The sequence below is a fragment of the Lethenteron reissneri genome, chromosome 32, assembly GCF_015708825.2.
Source record: "Lethenteron reissneri isolate LAM-NWPU_2019-01 chromosome 32, ASM1570882v1, whole genome shotgun sequence".
Classification (NCBI taxonomy): domain Eukaryota; kingdom Metazoa; phylum Chordata; class Hyperoartia; order Petromyzontiformes; family Petromyzontidae; genus Lethenteron; species Lethenteron reissneri.
In genome coordinates, this window is record NC_083810.1 from 10175098 (window position 1) to 10195668 (window position 20571).

Here is a 20571-nt window from a genome sequence, read left to right on the forward strand (position 1 = left end):
CCCTGAGGATCCATGCGACCACGGGGAGAGAGAGAAACACGCAAACTTCAAAGACACAGGCGTCAGGGTCGGGATTGAACCCACGTCTTCCTGTATACTGGGCGAGGTAGCTAACATCTCGGCGCTGCGGCGAGATGTTAGCAATGCGTGCACAGCAATCTCTGTTCCCTCGCTGTGCGTCGCGAACGTTTTTGGCCCGAGCGTGCTTGTTTGCAGCTCTTTTTATGGTCTCTCTGTTCTCCCAAGGGTTATTAACTTGGCTACAATACAAGGGCATTTACTTGATGAAGGGAAAAGACTATTTCGGCCAACCTTCACAGGATTTCAATATGGAAACAAGAAAAAAATGTACAAGTCAGCCATGGTTATTTTTATTACACGGGCTCGAGTTCGTACAAAAGTTTGCAGGAGACTCAACCATGGATCGGCAGTTTTTGCCAATATATTTGGCAACAAACAAACAAGCATATGCACCTCTATCGATTTTATCTCACCTTGACTAAAGAGAAGAGTCAACGATTAATGAACTTGGACTTCATCGGCTGAGCAGTGTACAAAGGTGCATGGAGACGTGCGATGGTTTTACAGCCACTTGGAGACAGAAGAGGAACACGTGGATCAAAGGACATGTAAATTAGTTGCATCACATTGACGAGTAAATCTAGCTGTGACGGTCCCACCTGATGACGGAGACTTGTGTTGCCTCCGAAACGTCGTGATTTATTATTTTATTATTATTATTACTTTTATTTATTTTAATTTTATTATTATTTTTACCTACGTGACTTTACCGAAAAACCTAAGAGTATGAATCCTTGCAGTCACGAACGCTTCAAATCTAGAATCACATTGACTGTCAAGAAAATGAAATGGGCTTGGGCAGAACATGTCTTGCATGTGTGTGTACGTTGAACTTCTTTCGCACCGTACGTATCCAATCGCGCTATATCGTAGGTGCGGGACAATGGCCAGTGGTTAAGTCTCATGAAGGAGTGGCAGTCAATGGAGAGAACATGCCCACGAGGAGCAATGTGGTCAGCTCACGTGTTGGTCATAGGTGATTGGTTGTATCACAAGACCGTGGAAGTTGGCAATATCTTTGGGAGGCCTTCATACAGCAGTGGATAGATCATGGCTTATAACGATGCCATATATCGTCTTGTGCAGGGCTACGTATTGAGCAGCATAGGGCAGTGCAACAAAATGTATTTACGTAATGTCCGTCTGTGCTCCCCTCCACCGATTCACACTGACCAGTGTGGTGAAGTATGATCAAATAACCCCCCGATACCCACACGCATGGCTGACCCCGTCAGCCACAGGAGTCGCTTATACGCACCGCGTCGTTAAAAAGATAATTTGGAGGGGAGGCGCGGAGACGGGTGGGTGGAGTTGAGTGAATTGTTGCACCCCATCTCGTTTGGTGTTCATACTTTGGGCACGTGAGCAGGCATACATTTGACGTGTGACTCGAGCTGCAGTGCAGTTATCACCGAGCTTCTCTGAAAATCAAAATCGGTTCGCCCGCTTCGCAATACTGCTGCTCCGCACATGCACACGCGTGCATACACGCGCAGCCCATTTGTTTTTTCCGCAGCTGAATGATGAGGGACCTTCCAACGACGTTTCGGTCTTGGGGGTTTGCTTGACTATACTTTACCATGCCGGCGAGTACGTTTTGTGAAGGCGCGAGCACATAGAAGCGCAGAGCAGCAGTGGATTTTGCCGCACTGGCCTCTGCCTCCCACCACGCTACTCCGTGCATACACATGACTGCACGTGTATAAACGCGAACGCACGTAACGCTGAGAAAATCAAAGTCGGTGCTCCGTTAACGCCACATTGTTTTGCCCCCCCCCCCCCCCACCAGATTAGGCAGGAGACGGCACTTTCAGCAGAAATCGGAGCGATATTATGACCGTAGCGGCCTCGGCTACGGATGAGGCCACTCTCAAGGCCGACGTTATGGCGTTCAATGGCACGGACCCGAGCGAGGATACCCCGGCAGGCACGGGCGGCAGCTACGGCGCCGTCTTCCTCGTGCCGGCGTTCATCCTCGTGGGGTTGCTCGGCATCCTCGTGTGCCACATCCTCAAGAAGAAGGGGTACCGCTGCACGTCCACGCCCGAGCCAGGGACCTCGCACGAGGACCTCAAGGATGCCGGTGAGAGGTGGCCACAGAGCTCCGTGCCCGCGCCAACAGGCGCGACAGTCGCGCGCCCGGGAGCCCCGGCAACCCGAATTGGATTGCGGCTAGGGCTGATGTTGGTGGGAGTGATATCTGAACTGGTCTTTGTCGTAGCCAACCCGCACTGACAAGTGTGGTGAAGTGTGCTCAAATTAAACCCACCAGCTGCATGGGGTAGGGGAGACCTTCATCCAGCAGCCGAGTGAATAAGGTCTGCGGATAAGATTAGGTGGTTGCACTACGACCATCGCATAGAGCTCCACTCGTGGTTCTGGTTTAATCATGGGTGGCTGTCCAGATTGAAATGTATCAATTCGCCAGTTCTGGTTCAGCAATGAAACATGGCAACTATGAGCCCACCGCTGTTCCAAATCAATTTTTCTTACCCGCCAAAACTCTTGAAGAGGACGTTTGTCATGAATTCTACTTTTTTTATTTTAGGTTCCAATGAGAAGGCCTCTGGTCGGATGGAGTCATTTTGATAACGTAGGTGGCAGCAGATGGTTATGATTCACCGAAGGACCCACTGCGGTGCCCGTGTATGCGCCTACAACACTAGAATGTGAATATTATTCGTTCGGGCTGCTGCTCCTACCCCTGCTGTTGGTGGCGGCACTCACCTGTGACAACATCGTCCACGGGCGTAGGCCTCGGCACATCGCGGTTCATTCACCTGCAAAGCTGGCACGTTCGGCTCCTGCCTCCGCCAGCTGAACAAATTAAACGCTCACTGAAGCTGTCGTAATATTTGCCTTTCTCCTTGCCGCCGTGGTGTAACGGTTGGCGCAACGGATTTGAAATCCAGTGGTCACCTGTTCATTAGCCCTGCGCGGCAGTTGAAACAGTGGTCAAGGTTTTTTTTTATACGCCTTCCCCTCCCCCCGCCCCCCACCACAGTTTGTCGATGGGCAGGTCACGTGTGGTGGGGTAAAGTGTGGGAAGTCACGGCCGCTCAAGATGTCTGGCCAGTGTGGAAGGGTGGACCAAACACCCCTCTCCAGAGGCTCTCTAGAGCTCCCCCTGTTGGTGGCATGCGCAAGCGATTCACAACGCCACGACGTTTACCTTTTTGTCTTGACACATAGTTGGCAAGTTCCGTTTTTCGAAGGAGCGTTTGGCATGCGATACGAAAACGCGGAGCCCTCGGTAGGAAACTAACGAGTCCGAGGGGTGTAATGTTCTGCGCTGTTAAAGTCTAGAATCCATTTCTCTACTGTAACCTGCTGCCCACCATGCAGCCCAATTGTGAATGGTAGATACACATCGAGCAGAATGTACAGTCACGTAGGTAAAAAAATAATAAATGAAAACAACTAAATTAAATCACGACGTTTCGGGCGCAACACAAGCGTCCTTCTTGAGGTGGGGACAACGTAGCGCCCGAAACGTCGTGATTTAATTTAGTTGTTTTTATTTATTTAAAGTTTTTTACCTACGTGACTTTACCGTATGAATCCTTGCAGTCACGAAAACTTCAAATCTAGAACATGATCGAGTCTCATTAATTTCCATTTTAAGACTTTTTTTGCATGTAGCAAGATACTGGAGTGCCAGATGGGGATAAACACTCGGCAGGCGCGCGCAGATGCGTTCAGAAAGCCCACTTGCTGTATTGCCATCTGTTCGGCAATCTTGCAGCCCAGCGTATTTGGCGGTTTCGTCAACTCTGCGGGATCTGCCAGACCTTTAGAGGCACTGGTGTTTAAACGTCGACGCACGACGATGACGAAGGTGGCGAACGACCGTTGCCTCTGTCGCGTTTGTGTTCTCACCGCGCAGAAAACGGACACACGTGCGTAAAGGGAGGCTTCGAGGGCCACGAGGACACGGTGGGAGCCATCGCGAGACTCATCACAGAGAACCCCGGTGAGCTCATTCGCCCCCTTCCCACCCGTCCGTCCGTCGAAACGTTGCCCGCTCTCGGCGCGACGTAGATAGGTTCAAAGAAAATAATGGCAACACAAGCGGTCGTCTTCCGACCGCTTCTGAGATCTGACCGGATGAAGGGAATCCAATGTATTTTGGTCATCTTCATCATGCAGCTAACTTTCATGCATGCCTTGGTTTGGTTACTCCATCTCCGCTCTGGTCGGACCCTTCGGGAGCATTCTGACCACTGTTCATTCTAGTCATGTGATGATAAATGTTGTTTTGGTGAGTTTATATGAACAGCTTCATAACAATAACAGCTTCATTGTAAAATAAATGTCAGAGTTTGCGGTTTATTAACCTTAAGGAGCCATTGGGAAGGCCATTCATCCAAATCGTGAGATAGTTAATTATGCTCAGTGACAGTTGTAAACGTTGCAGTTAGTTTATTTGAAATTGTGTAGTGAGTTCAACTGAGACGTACTCTTTGGAGGCAACACATTTATTAACACCAACACACGGGGTAACTGCCCCTTAACAGAATAACAACCTGTGGTGTTGACCACCAGGCTAACTACACTAGTTACAACGTAACTGCTACAACCGACCAGGACCACAGCTCGGGTCCAGGTCCATATGTTGGAGACTCTGTAGGACGTAGAACGCAGACGAAGGTTTCTTCAGGATGAACAACAACGCCGGTCCCTCTGGGGGACCCAGCTTATATCCTCCGTGGCGTGGCTGGCTCCGCCCTTGGCCACGACCACCTTCCAGAATCCTCGAGCAGGATCTCGACCTTGACACGTGACCACCCCTAGCCCCCACTAGGGGGGCCCTGTGTAGACTTAACCGGTCACGTGTCCTCTGGGGTCAACCAGAGTGCCACGGCCCTTAGTAACCCCATTTCCATGGCCGGCACTCCCACACCCTATCCTGTAGCGTGGTGCCATCCAGCGCTATCGATCAGCGCTCACCGAGCCCCTCTAGGGCCGGTACTGCACCCACATCCTCGTGGTGTCTGCGATGTTGTTACACCGCACGCCGTGCCTCTCTAGAGCCGGCACTACACAGTGACATCCCGCGATGTCACTACATCTGTATTCATCAGGATGATTATCCCTATCAAATTTGACATGGACAGGCAGCTTGCCGGCATAATGCTTCGTATGATTTTATAATCTCTTTCAAACCGCCTAAATATAGCACGACTACATTACTTTAGCTATAATTAATAGCACCTTACCAACGGAGGAGAGCATTGTGGCATAGTGCCACGCGCACTTCACCACGAACCTGGTGACGTGAGTTTCTTTCCCGGCCACAGCCAGCGTGAGCGGTGAGCGATATCTGACCAGATCATGAACCCCTCTCTCCCACTATCCCTTTACCAAAACGCATTGGACAAGCGTGGTGAAGTATTGTTAAACAACCCCCACGGCTGGCATGGCTTTCCTGGATAAATAAATAACGTTATTATGTTTTAGAGCTTTCGTGACTGCAGGAATTAATCTTTGGTTCTTTCGGTAAAGTCACGGATAAAGATAAAATCTAACTAGAGTTTTCTAGTTAGATTTTTTTTGCTATTTCATTTATGCCTGATGATGATTGCTTGTGTTGCAATCGAAACGTCGTATGCTATTATTTAATTTATTATTTTATCTTTATACGTGACTTTACCGAAAGAACCAAAGATTAACGTTATTATGATTTTGCTTATGGAATGGTGGACCTGCCTGTATCTTAGAGAGCATATTGTTGTTAGAAATTGGTAGCCATGCTTGAAATTGTTATTATATTCGAAAAAATATTTGGGTACCCAACGTTTTTGGCCTGGTTCTTGTTGGGAACACAGAGACGAGGCAGGCAGGACATTTCCACGTGCGGTAGGAAACTTGAAAGCTTATCGGACAACGCTGGTGGAGTGCTCTGTCCACGTTTATTTCTGGTGTAAAGTCACATAGCATCTCGTCAGTTTCACACTTGTAAAACTGCACGCTTCGTGGTGTTGAAATGCCCAATTGTTTTCCAGTTGTGCTATCGGGTGTCATGTTCTTGAGATAAGGAAATGTCTGTTCGGGAACGACGGCAGAGCAGTCCTTCAACTCCGTGTTTTAGAGAGAGATGCTTTCAAGTACCCTCTTAACCACCCTAAGGGCACAGCCCTTTGGCCGTGCTCCCTGCGATAGAGATGTCCGCTGGCCTGGCAATCAAACCAAAATGTTTGTATCCTTACATTCCTGTCAACTCCTTGTGCCTTCCTTATTACAGACCAATTCAGATCTTATTGGTCACTCCGTGCCCTTCTTAATCTCAATGTTCATTCTGCAAAGTCCCATCACAAGGGAGAAACACAAACAAAGAAGACGTATATTTATTTGCCTGTATTGAAACGGCTGTACGCCGTATGGACCTGAAAATTATATTTTCCTGTACAAGTAAACCATATGGGTTGACAGGTATGTGGTCAGAGCTGGATAAATTTGGCAAAGGAAGTGCAGAACCGTATTTAATGGTTGTTTTTTAATATATTTATTAAGTTGTTTGTGACCATCAACCGGCCACACTTGAGAACCCGGTTTTTATACTCGGGTGGCTGAACACGGATTCCAGTGGAATGCTGTTTAACAAAAATCCATTGAGTCTGTCGGTGCTCAACATGTGCACTTTTCACCGTGCACTCAAGTATGAATGTATTACTAGCTATTTAGCGATCCGAATTCAACGGAAGATTATATTTTTAAATATTTTTTTTTCAATAAATTTGAAAGTCTCTCTGTTTCCCTCGGTTTTTCTTTCTCCTCTGTCTCCTCGTATCTCTGTTTCTCCTTGTGTCTGTCCCTCACTCTCCATCCAACAGTGTCTCTCATGCTTCCTCTGTCCGTGTCTCTCCATCTCCACCCGTCTCTGCGCGTCTTGCCTCTCTCTTTGGCTCTCGCCGTCTCCCTCCATCTCTCGGCTTTTTCGTCTTCATATCTCACCTCTTCTCTAAATATTGTTCATCAATATGCATTTGGACAAATTTTAATACTAAGTGAATATTCATTGCACCCCCCGAGATCATAAGTCTTTTCTTTATTCCTTGCAGCCAACGCCGAAGCCCTCAAGGAGTTGCAAGCTGAGCAGTGTGAACCGGAAATGAGCCTTGAGAGGTACTCAACACTGCTCATTGAACACTGTCGAAGTCTTTATCAGACTCGTCTCTGTCGTTCAGCAACGTCTTTGCAGCTACCACGCGTTCTCCGGCATGATTACGCTCGGCGTTTTTCTCCGCCTGCTGGGAGCTTCTTGTTCTTCAGGAACTGAAGTCATTCATCTTCGTCGGGAATTGAACCGAATTCAGATTGGTTCATGAAGAAATTTCGGTCAGTCATTCACTTTATTTCAGGTAAGGCTCATCACGAACTGCAGTTAGTTCCGAGTAACGTGGAGCGGAACATCGGTGATCGTGCTAAAATAATAACGCGGTGCGACCCAAACACACTTCGGAGAGCTGTACGTCACAACCGCAAAAACCTACGCAAGTTGACTCGTCTCCTTTCTTGTTCCTGTTGCACCATTCATCCAATCGACGACGGTGTCTCGTGTCAGCCCACGCCCGTTGGCAGAGTAACCGCATGCTTTCCCAGCGCTAGGGCTGAAGAATTTTCTCTCGTATCGTTTTGGGCAGTGTCCATTTTCTGGCTGGGACTCGCCCACGAGATAAAGGAGTGCGTGAGCCCCCCCTGCCTTACGATTTGTTGTCTTTGTGCCTAAGTGGGGTGCGGAATTCGATTGACGAGCCCACACAAGTAGTTTCTGTCTGTCCCAATGGGACTGTCCCCCTACCCTACAATCCACCCGCTCAACACAGAGAGCCGGGCAAGGTCACGTGACCTGATGTGTACGCGGCATGGCTAGCGGCACGAGACCGGAGCTGGCCGGAACTTGGGACAGAGTCTTAACCCAGGCCCGGGCTGAAGATTTCCAGTACAAATTTGTTTTCGTGTCCTGAATTTGTTTTGTGTACCGTGGAATCCGTTGCGTCAATAGGAGTAAGTTTGCTTAAGCCGCACTGTCTTGGCTGGGCTTAATCGTCGGTAAACAGAAGCCATCTCGAGACCAGTCCTTTAAGTGCTTCTTTTGCTTGGTGTGCTTGCAAAGCGGGAGTACAGAAAGGGATTTTGCGTTCCACCTGTGCGGAGTTTAGAGACTTATCCCCTAATAGAAGTGGGTCGCTGCCGCAAGCCAAAGATGGATCAATGGAATTGGCCAAATATTCCATTTGAGAACCCTTCTGAAAGGCTTTCGTGGATAAATAAAGAATATTATTATAATTTTGCTCATAGATTAGTGGGTCTTATCCGTATCTTTGAGAGCTTATTATTGATGTTTTAAATTGGTAGCCATGCTTGAAACTCGGGGCTAAATGAAGTCACTTTGTGAACACACATGCAAGGTGAACCTTTTATAGATACCCCATTCGTATCTATTGACCCTCTTAACTTTCTTCTGCAAAGGCGATTGATTATTGTAAAAAGTGATGTCCCCACATTTTACAGAGGAGTGTGTTACAATATTTAATACGTTTATTGAGGTGGGAGGTGTGCAGAGACGTTGAAATAAATTGTTGTTTTCCCTACGATTTCTCCATATCACATGAGCGGGGTATCTGTAAGTGCCTCGCCGTTTTAATACAAATTATGAACGAGCCAATGGCTCCCTAAAGTTAGTCAACGGCAAACTGACATTTATTCCCCAACGAAACTGTTATTGTTCTGAAGCTGTTATTATCGAATAGTTATTTCCCACTGCTCTTTGCCTATTTATATAAGCTCACCAAAAAAACCACATTAACCATCGCGTGACTGGAATGAACAGTGGTGCAGGGGGCAATCGGGTGGTGTCTTCATGAATCTTCCATTGAACTCGACAGTCGGTACAACACACAATGTGATCCACTCTGTGGTGGAAAATTTTCACACGCGCAGCAACCGGAGCAGCCCGAACATTCAATTGTTCTGCTCAGTCGTTTGATCTCGGTTGCAATGGGTCACAGCGAGGTTTCTCGGATACAAAGAGTTTTCCCAGAGAGCTTTTGTTGTTATTCAGACCCAGTTTCATTTTCACCAGCATGAGCCTCCATCATAGCAATGGGCTTGGCTCTGGGTGCCATCTCGTGACCTACACCCGGCATTGCTTCAACTCCTGCGTCGGTTTTCACCGTTGTGCCGTGCTGTACAGCTCTCCGCTGGATTTTCGGGCTATTACCGCGTGTTGTTCAGCATGATGTCTGATGTTTCGCTCCGCGTGCTGGGAGCTACTTCAGCTGTGTATGTATGCGTGTTGAACTTTGTATCCAACCGTGCTAATTGGAGGCCATGGGGGAAGGACAACAAGCTGAACACAAAAAGCAGGTCTAAATTAATTCGTTTTCAATTTAGATTTCAAAGTGCATAGCCCCAGCGGCTTCCTAATATTGGAAGGGAGAGCGTTCCAGACGGCCGCAGAAGCGCATCTGAAAGCGCGCGCGATGCAGCGACCGTCTTTGTTAGACGGTTAGCCAAAAGCCGCTGGGAGGACGACTGGAGTTCGTGCGATGGTCTATGCACCTACTGGAGATCAGCAAGGGTTTGCGGTGAATTTGTGGATGATGGTTACCCCTGTCGCCAGTTTCCACAATGCCGTGATACCACAATCCATTTTTTTTCGAGCCCCGAGCTAATCCCATCGCTCAAACTCCGTGGTTATCCACTCCGGGGCGATCCCTCCCCTGGCTGCTGCTCGGATATCAGTCTCGTCCAACCTGCTGCCAACCCTTTTAGCGACGTGTTCTCTCTGAGCCCACGTATTCTTTTAACAGTCACTATGATTTCTGCGATGTGATCCATGTGTTAATCTTTCTGTTACACTTGTGCAATTTCTTGCATGCATCTCTACACACTTTTTAGATAACTTTCAGACTTCAGTTTTCTTTGTTAAGTGTCCAGACCTCGTATTAGTTACAAATAGTAGTCATTGCATTTATAATGACTTAAAATCAAATTATAATTTTCAGCTAAGAGTGCTGGCTTTACTCTCATTATAATCTACACCAGGTCTGTAGGTGTACATTTATTTTTATCCATGCATCAATCGCTGGAAATGTTGCACTGATTGAAAACTCTCCTCGTTAAGTAGATTGGTAAACGTTGCTTTGAGTTATCGTCCCCTCGCTGAAGACGCTGACAAGTGGAGCGATGGCGATGCATGTGTCACTGGAGCGTGAGGACGAACACAAATTAATTCCTGGTCATTATCGCACACAGGTTACGTTTTCATAATTGGCTCGTGTTTTTGCAGCGTTCACACGTGGGTATTAAACGCCTCGTGACATCGTTCACAAGGTGCGGCTCGTTGTGTGGCGATAATGTCACGGCCCGGACCCAATAATCTTAAAATGACTCGCAACAAAATTTTTTGGCAAATACTTGAGCGGCACAAATCGGGACACGTTTACGCAGCTTTTACGTGCAACACTTTCTCACATTGTGTTTATTTATTTTTGCCAGGTAAGGGCCACTGAGCTACGTAGCTCATTTTCAGACGCATACTGGCCCCAAATCATAGCTCAACGAAGTGGCTTGTCATATGGTAATTCATTGAAGCCAAATACTCTAAACGCATGTTTTTAAATGTGGAGGGGAAAACCGGAGGACCCGGAGAAAATTCCACGCGAACATGGGGAGAACATGCAAACTCCAAATACACAGGCATTCAGGTCGGGATCGAACCCATGGCCTCCTGCATACCAGGCGAGGTAGTTAACATCTCGCCACCGTGGCGCCCAAATATATAGCAAGATTACACAGCTTAGGTGCAACATATCATTTACAATGGGATCTACATTTCCATTGTGCGGCAATTCTACTGTGGTATATTTTTGTGTTATTAATTTAACAAAAATCTTAAATTATGCAGGAGCTTTGTTTCATTTGAGTTTTGGGTTAGGAAGTGGCTTAGTGGTTAAGCGAGGTCGTGAGTTAAAATACTAGTTCAGGGGTTGACACAGCCCATCATCCCTGGGGGGTTGATACAATGAATCCCACTTGGTGGGGAAGTTAACACAAAGGGACGAGGAATTTCGCAAAACAGATCACCGACCACTTCCTCAATGTCGATTTTAACAGGGAATTGTTCTGACTTCTTTTCAATCACGTGTTTGAATCACAGTGGCTGCGCCCTCTGCTGGCCGTACATAATAATCGTGGTCCTGTACTAAAGTGCATTTCCTGTCGATGTCCAGTACACGTAGAGAAATGGTGCATTGAGTCACTGGAGCATGTGCATGATAATCATTTGTGTACCACTGATTTTACATTACAACTGAAGGTTGTCCTGGAATTTTTGTATTTATAACCCACAAAATATTGTTTAAAAAAGTGCCTTTTGTGGGGGTAAGCAGTTTAAGTGTGTGACATGTGAATTAGCAAGTGCATTGTAAAGGGAGGTGATACAATAATGCGGATTGTAGAGTGTTCCAATGAGGCTTGCGTGGGTTTTCTTAAAAATACAAATAAATATTGTGGGTTGTCAAGTTTTTTTTTATTTTACTTCGTGACATCCCCTCAACTAACGGAGGGAACAGAGAGGGCGCGCACGGCCGAGAGGACGTCCACCGTGGAGATGTTACCGTGAAATCCGCTCGTGCGTGCCGGTGCTAGATGGGTTGGTGCATTGTACGATCGTGGGACGTGGTGAAGGGGTTTGAAGAAGTCTTCATCGAGCAGTTGCTTTATCGCGACTGAAGATGATGACTAGAGCCAGGCTTTCGGATTATTTAAGTCGTAGAGTACTCTATCAACTGTCAGTTCAATTACGCGATTAATTGGCGAACACGGAAATAGTTGTAATTAGGTCTCACCGCTGTACCCGTGTGTGCTGCTGGACGGGAGGTGACAGGTGGGGCTTGGTGACACAATGGCCATTCTGTCATGCTGCTTGTTGCTTGTAGGGGGGGGGGTTAGGTAGAATGTCAGCACAGCTACCATGTTCAAAGGGGCCCGAGTAATCGACCGTAAAAAAGCAGTACATTACAACGATTCCTCAAATAACTTGACTCTTATTAGCTAATCGCCCCAACTCTAACGACGACGATGTTGATGACTATGATGGTGGTGGTGGTTCCCTTCACCCTGATCCCCACGCAGCCCCACGTCTCCGGACCAGACGGTGTTGAGCCTGGACGACTCGCACGCCATGCACAAGCACAGCCACACGATCCACGGGGTCTCATCCAACTCGGGCTGCGCTCGCTGCACCAAGGAGTGGCAGGAGGCAGCCGGCAAGGCGCGCAGCCAGAGCCGTAACAAAGGCGGCGCACGGCCGCTGCGGCCTGGAGAGAAGACGGTGCTGGCCGTGGGAAGGTGGGTGCCGAGTCTTTACATCACGCCGTGTGTCTGTGCGTCTTTGCTATTTATTTATTTGTCGATGTCGGCGTCCACGTCAATCCCGTCACCGATAACGTAGACTCCCTTATAGAAGGGTTCTTTTGTTTAACACTGACGCTTTCGTGACCAATATTATCCATAATGAAGGGGGGGTTTTTTGGATTCGATCGCACCAGACGTGGCCCATGAAGGCCCCTTAGAGTGCCCCGTTGAGCTATGGCCCACCAAAGGTTATGGCCCACCACGATTAGTGAGATGAAGGTGAGCTAAACGAGAGAGATGAGAGACCTAGAGACTAGAGGTAGAGATCGGTGGTCACATGTCCACGGGTTGACATCTGTACACGTGGCGTATGACGTCTGACACACAAACTGTGTTACGTGACCTCCTGGAAAATGTAGCTGAATAAACACCCCGCCCTTTAGCATCAGCTGCCATTGCAGAGAAGGCTACTCAACATATAATTCCCTTCTGGTGCCAGAGTTAAACCTGGTCACTTGACTACCCGCGGCGCTTAATTCACTTCTCTGCACTAGCCGTGTAAAAGCAGCAGGGCGACGCTCGGTATGTTCCTGCGTTGTTTTGTTTGTTTTCTTTCAATAGTTTCTATGACATATGCCATTTTAATCCTTTTTATATAAACAAAACATGTAATCAACGTCTTTCTTTTACGAATACACTTCTGTAGCCTGCTTAGGAACTTGGTTTGTCGTGCATTCCTGCTAGTAAACATTAAAAACCGATGCCTCACGGATTCTTGAGAAATATTCAGGTCTCTGCTCGGCCACCCAGACCTCCCTAAATGAGACAGAGCTTGGTCACCTGTAAGGAATGAGGGCGACTCTGCCTGCTAAAGGTGACTGGGTGTGGTGCTAACGCCACCCAGATAATATGCTTGCAAAGGCAATATCTCATTATTACTCCAGAAAGCCTCCACCACTCAAGCAACAACAACAACAAAAACACTTTGATTGGCTGAAGTATATTTTGTGCGTTATTTTTATTTTATCATGGATTATTGCAGATTTTCTCGGACCATATTTTAAAACACAACAAGGTGAACTGTCTGAAAATATACAAATTAAATCAATAAAAAGATGCACTTTGTAATAATACGAATGTTGCACGGTCCTTTATATATCCACTGCAGGATTAAGGTTTTCCCAAGCCATATTGGTAATGGGGAATTTTTTTTACCATACTTCACCACGCTCGTCAGCGTGGGTTGGTCACGGGACGGGCCCAGGACCGGTTGAGATGTAACTCGCTGTTAATGTTAGCCACGGCTGGGAATTGAACTGAGCTCGCTTGGTTCGTAGGACAACGCGCTGAAACTAACGACGGTGCCAATAAAACAACTTGTGCAACGTGCACTTTGTGTCCACTAACAGTATGATAAATAACTTATTCCAGTCTAACTTCATTTGTTTTTAGTCAGATTTACGTCGAGTAAACTCACCGTTGTCCGTAACACAGTCGTGTCTGTTTAACTGCAACGACTAGGCTTGGTGTACGGTACTGTGATTCATTCTTTATTTTACAGTAGTGTCCTGACCGTTCTCGACTCAGATTGGATAGAATCCAGTACGTGTAGCTTATTTCAATGTCAAATCTATTCAATGTCTCCTAAAGGCAATTTTTGACTTAATATGAACGACACACCCATTTTCGTCCCAAATAACGTTAATTTAAATAAATGGAACTTAATTGCATATAAAAGAGTGAATCAGAAGTCTGGCATCAGATACAATTTTGTAAAAAAAAAAACAATATGATAAAATCTCTCAAATGTATTCGCTTTGTACTTTCATACTGCGTTGGCATTCGTGCACTAGCACAAATAACAAAGCTCAAACACATTCGTCAATAGCGATGCTGTAAAGAGGGAGACATATATAACGGTGACGTTTTGGGTATTGGCCCTTCTTCATAGCAGAAAAGGGCCATTGCCCAAAATGTCGCCTGTTGTGTAATTATTTTTGTCTATAGTGGCATTTAATCATCCGTTTTTGTTATTTGTGAGTTTTTCCTCAAATGTAAAAAACGCATAACAAAATTTCAGCCGGTTGCTATGCCCGTTGCTGCTATTATCCGATGTTTCCTTTTTATTATCGAACAACTTGGGTCATCTTTTGTCTCTCTCTCTCTCTCTCTGTCCTGCAGGTTCCGCGTAATGAAAATCCCGGAGCGGGACCGAAAGCAAGGGATGTCGGATCAGCGATCCAGCGTCATGGACAACAGCACAACGGAAGTGGAGGCCAAGCCCCTGTCACCAACGCGCATCAAGTGGAAGAAGTCGTGGTCGCCAGGCAAAGACGACACGATATCTGACTCAAAGGCCTGAACAGACGTATACGGACTATAATACTTAATTCTCCTCGTCTACGACTAATATCTACAATAATATTGATCACAGTAATAAGCAAAATGCACGCTCTGTATTACTTTACAATGGCTATTTTTCAATTTCCTGAGCAGCGTGGTTCTCAGTTGTGAAAGAACACGTTCAAATTCCAGCCAGGGTCAACCCAGATCCATCACTAATGTCATCATCATCATTACGACCACCGTCATCATCAACGTCCTTGTTATTGCCTCTCCATGGTTGTTAGAAACAAAACCTACACCTAATGAGACTGCACCACTTGTTGTGAAGTCAACCTGTGGCCGTCCCGTGGAAAGACTGGTCCCTGTCAATGAAACGTGAAATTTCCACCACCACAGGCTCAAGACCACCAGCCGTCGTGGATAAGGAACCACCCCATACACGGGAATTCTTTGATGGGCTGGCATGACCACAACAAAGTGGCGTGTTGTTGTAGTCGCATTATAATTATTACTTGCCTTGACTGTTGATATGAAAAGCAGATTGAAGATTATGCACATTTTTTTGGGTTGTAAAGTGGAACAGGAGGAGAAAGATCCAGAAAATGGTGGCCAAATGTTATAACATTTTCACCCCATTGTCTTTCCGCCCCGGCTCCCCCAATTTTATAGCTGTTCTATCGGAGCTACGTCTTGAGACGAATAATCAATTTGGATTTCTCTCAGAGCAGTGCAGACCTTGCTGTTAAGAGGATCGCCCACTCAAGCAGATATGAAAGAACTACCTCTTAAATCCATTTAAGTGACCTATGATCTACAAATTAGGGGGTTTCACTTTTGCCACCCACTCTTGCCACCAGAGAGCAATGCTCGTCGCATGATAGTCAAATCGATCAAATTAAGTGCAAGGCCAAATTATTTTGCGTGACAATTTTTTGTTGTGTACTCATTAGTGGACTGGGCATGAGAACCATTGATGAATTTACACTTGAGAAACCCGATTTATTCAAAGGCCTGGATTCGAACCTAGGAAATCAACTGCACCCAGCACCAGGGCTCTGGTCTTTTGAGCCACCACCTCCGCCACCTCATTGCCTTTCACACACGGCAGAAACAGGAGGGTCGTCTTAGTCGTAGAAACTTTCTAGAGGAAGAGTTGAGCGCGAGTGGGCAACGTCCTTGACGTGTCGTCGTTAGCGTTGGCTCGTTCTGCCACTTTATTCCGTAAAATTCCACGCAGTTACGCCATTGTTTTGTGTTGCTCGTTTTAAGCCTAGTCAGGTGCCAAATTCCTTTGACCAGCTATGTACAGCTCTGTATCATATAGAGTTTTGTTTTGCTTTAATATGCAGCTTTGAATTTGTATTCTGTAGATTTACAACTCACACACTGTATAGTGCTCATTTTAAAAGTGGTAAGTTGACATGACACCATGTTTGTTTGAAATAATTTTTTGTTAAGTACATGAATTAGTGTTTTTCTTTCTTTTTAGCTTTCTTAGTGTCAATACTTAAGAGCAAAAAAAATATTTCCTAAGAAAACGGACAGAAAATCCAAATAACTTTGTGTTGATGCAAAATTGTTTAAATATGGTAATCATATACATTTATGCATGAATTTCGTTTTTTCCCTTCTCTATAATCTATTTGCTCGTACAGGGCTGCTTGCTGTCATTACACGTGAATGGCTGTGGATCCTACATTCCCTTGTGGGTCTTACTCCTTAGACCGTATAGAGTGACATTTTATTGAGTTGTATAAGTGGCCTCAATGCTTTGTTCTCGAGCTCTGTAAGTGAGCTCAACCATGTCAACATCCACACCTACATCGCATCTGTAGTCTCCTGTTTTCTGGCAACGGTGATATGTCTGGTTAAGATTTGTAGTTGCAGTCTTGAACGTGTTGATGAAAATCGTGACGAAAAGCGAAAATGTGAAATTCATGTTACACTTCCATTCAGCAGAATTATTTTGATATATTTATTGCATGAGGATAATGCCATTCGGCAAAAACAAATCACTCGAACTTTCGTGCACATGATTATATGAAAATAGATGTATGGCAATAAACAAAAGCATTGCATTTTAATTGTCTTAAGAGCTTACGAAGCACAATATTAAAAACAAAATTATTGTCTATAAAATGACACCATTTTCATTCAAAAGTCACAATGCGGCATATAGGGTATCGAGTTTCTAAAGCCAATGGTTTTTTGTTATAATGAACTTGATGGGGAATTGATTATAATTTATGTTGTACTTGTAATGAAACCATCCATGTGATGACATCGCACCGTGTTTTATTATTTCTGTCCTGAAATATGCACTGGCATCGTTCTTAACCCTGTTACTATGACGTTCCGACTGGATTGCCTGTCGCTTAGGGGTCAAATCAAGGCGTTTCCACGTACGTTGGATTCTTGGCTGCAATTTTTTACAAGGTGGACCAGACAGATTGAAGCCAATCAATGACAATCGAATGCCTGTCCTCGCAAACTGAATTTCCACCTTCACGTTATAACGGATTTATTTTCGATGAAACGGCTAACGTACCATTGGCTTCAGACCATTTATTTTTTCACAACGCTGGTAGTTGCTTCTGGTTCGGTGTATTTTTGTCGCTGAAATTACAGCACCGTATAAATTCCAGGCCTTGCGCCACCGCTGTCTTGACTGTTTTGGCCGTAGGAGCCGAAATTACGAAGACAATCTTGAAACCAAATCCATTTAGATGAAACCCGCTTTATACGTCGCAATTAAGCTCACGTATTAAGTCATGCTTAACAACAGTGCTGCGGCTTTTGGGTGTTAAAATCTCAGTTTGCGTCTGTGTGGGTGCAAGAATTATCCATGCCGAGGGAGTCGCCCTTCTAGACACAGGACTGCGACATTCACTGCTGGTGAAAAGGACCTCAACTGCAGGAAGCTCTCGAGAGCTCCTCTTAAGGGTATCTTGGGCCACCTTTTCGCGCTGGCCAATACATCCACAGCCTGCTGATCGAATAACTGTAGGAGTGTGCCCCCATTCATACTGTCGGGTGTACAGAGGCGGGCGGATTGAAAAAAACTGCCCGTAGGTTCATCATGCCATGATTAACAAGGCCACAAATGGCAGCGCTGCAATGTTCTGTATCAATCAACTTTCTGACGTTTCCTTCCGCAGTAAATACTTAACTTCTTCTCTTATATTGACAAACATACTTACCATTTAGGTGTGTATATACATTTGTCCGTCATGGATTAAACACTTTACATGTGTGTGTTGGAGCAAGACTGTTCTGTGTTTGTGGGGTCTATAGAGTCATATACTGTATATGTTTTGCACCATGTTGAGTCGGGGTGCAACGAATCATCGCCCCACCTTCGAAACTCGAGATTTGATTCAAGAATACATTTTTTGTATCCAATGCGTTGAATGTAGCGGCCTTTTAGTGACTGCAAGGGGTCACGTCGTCAAATCCATTCTGGACACTTTCTCAAAAACAGCGATTCTAGACGGGTGCATCGTTGAGTTTACGATTCGATATTAATCGATGAAATTGACGCAAAGTTGCACACCCGTAACGCTTAAAGAACACGTCATTGGATACGTCGCTCAATATAATGCATCGCACACTACAGCATCGTATCTTCACGGCCTCCAACGTTGAATGTGGAATATCTCTGACGAGTGGCTGTGATACGTGTTAACCTAAATGCACTACCGTAATTTCTTTGCCTACTTTTTCCATTGACATGGCGGTAATCGCTAACGTAGCCACGTCTGTTTCCCACTATTCTCACTTGTACCCGCACCCTCTTTCAGCTGGCTGTCATTTTTGTATTTGTTTTTTTTTTACAATTGTATATTTTCTGCAGTGTAATACTTTAATTGAACGTTACCCTGTTTGGATGATGGCGGGATGATTGATTTAGAATTATTGTGCTTCCATTTCGACGTGTATAGTGTACTGCTTCATATGTATCCCTCGATTTACGAAAGGATGCGTTCTTTAAAAAAAAAACGTGTAAAAACGTAAATTTCGTAAATAATTTTTTTTTCACATTAATTGAATACGAAAAATTAAGAATGGGTTTCGGATAGTCGTTATAATTCTGCTCCTGATATAAAAACTATACACATCACTTTTCACGATACTAAAATTATAATAAATATGAATACGATTGATTTTAAGCTTTCGTGACTGCAGGAATCCATACTCTTCGGTTCTTTCGGTAAAGTCACGTAGGCATAAAATAAAATAAATCACGACGTTTCGGGCGCAACACAAGCGTTCACTTTTTCGGGGCACTCGCTAAAACATCTGCATGTTGGAATTAATGTCAAATTGCGTTAACGCAACATTTCGTAAACCGAACGTTTGTAATTCGAGGGATACCTGCACTAAATATTGGTGCCATGAGGCTGGCCACTACCAATCACAGCTTCTGTGGGAGGATGGGGGATGAGGGTTACACTTTCCTAACAGTTCTCTGGCACCGAGTTCACTATTTAAAAAATTAACCCGTAAAAACAAAGTTTTTCACTATAAATCCTTTATATGCGAATAGGCACACGTTTATTGTTGTTTGCTTTCGATTGGTTTACATTACATTCCATGACAGGAGGACCTTGCTGTGTTTTCTGTTTCTTACAAAGAGCAAGACAATAAATTACAGTACGTGTTCAATGGGCCACAACCCAGCCCACATTGGTCTTTGAAACGGGCGGCTAGAGTCCTCTCGTCCTCTGGCTTGAGATGGCTGCCACCTATGGGTCAGATGATTGCCTGCCACCATTAAGCAATTGGTAATTAAATATAAAAAAAATTTCTAAAATGTTGAAAATTTTGGAAAAAAAATTTCACGAAAATAAATTGTCACGCACAACGAGTCTGTGTGCAAAATGTCAGCTCGATTGGATCACGGAAGTGGGTTAAAAAACGACCGAAAGATTTGCACGGTCGTAAGCGCGCAAGCAAGTGAACTTAATATAAAGGATTAAACAAAAAAGACAACTCAATTAAAACTCACTTCTCCGCACAACCCACTGCGCTTGAAGGCATTTTTACATCGGGCACACGCGACTGCTGCTCCAATTGCCGACGACAGATAGATGGCTTGCTTTTTGCAAACTCAGCATATGGATTTATTTTTAGGTAGTTGAGCAGTGTGTTGCGTGTGTGCTGAATTGTCAACTTTGTCAGACACCGCCGAATGCACACCGAGCACAAATAAGTCGGGGACGTCACACGGAAGAGTCGTTAACGATCCCATTGCACAGGGTTCGAGCGTAAATTTTGGGACCAGTTGAATTGGTCCGACTAATACACGAGTGCCGTTTTATAAACAATGCCAAGAGACGTGATGATTTCATTGCTCTGATGATGTCTATATTATACGGTCATAGCTATTTTTTTGAAGTAAACTGTGGTTACAATTTTTTTATTTCCCGAACATTTATTCACTTTCAGAAAGAAAAAAACGTTTCACGTCTCGATTCTTGCAGTCCGTGTTCATTATTTTAATGACGGGTTGAAATAATGTGCAGTATTTCATTGCATGCCTTTTATTTTTCAATCTTCAACACGCATGCAAATGTAATAATATTTCGTGGCCATATAGAGTACTCTACACACCCGACGTGGAATATAAGCATTTATTTGTACTGAAATTCAATAAAACAAAATTATACAAATGTCTATTTTAATGCACAAGTTTGCCCGGTGAAAATGTATACTGAATATTTACCACTCCGATGTATTCGCCAGCTTTTTGTGAGGACAACATTGAATACAATTATTATT

General features: G+C 45.1%; 1 protein-coding gene across 7 annotated transcripts in view; it reads left to right on the forward strand.

Annotated features, from left to right (window-relative positions):
* Positions 1–20204, forward strand: part of LOC133350008 (RELT-like protein 1) — a 59149-nt gene extending 38945 nt beyond the window's left edge. For 4 of the 7 annotated variants that reach the window (XM_061563952.1, XM_061563950.1, XM_061563953.1 and 1 more), the window contains exons 3-7: positions 1871–2164; positions 3968–4054; positions 7143–7206; positions 12223–12438; positions 14626–20204. In XM_061563952.1, the coding sequence (XP_061419936.1) occupies positions 1915–2164; positions 3968–4054; positions 7143–7206; positions 12223–12438; positions 14626–14806 (798 nt within the window). In that variant the 5' untranslated portion in view covers positions 1871–1914 and the 3' untranslated portion in view covers positions 14807–20204. The remainder of the gene's footprint in view (positions 1–1870; positions 2165–3967; positions 4055–7142; positions 7207–12222; positions 12439–14625) is intronic. The other 3 variants (XM_061563956.1, XM_061563955.1, XM_061563957.1) reach the window with 1 other exon arrangement.
* Positions 20205–20571: the final 367 nt, after the last annotated feature.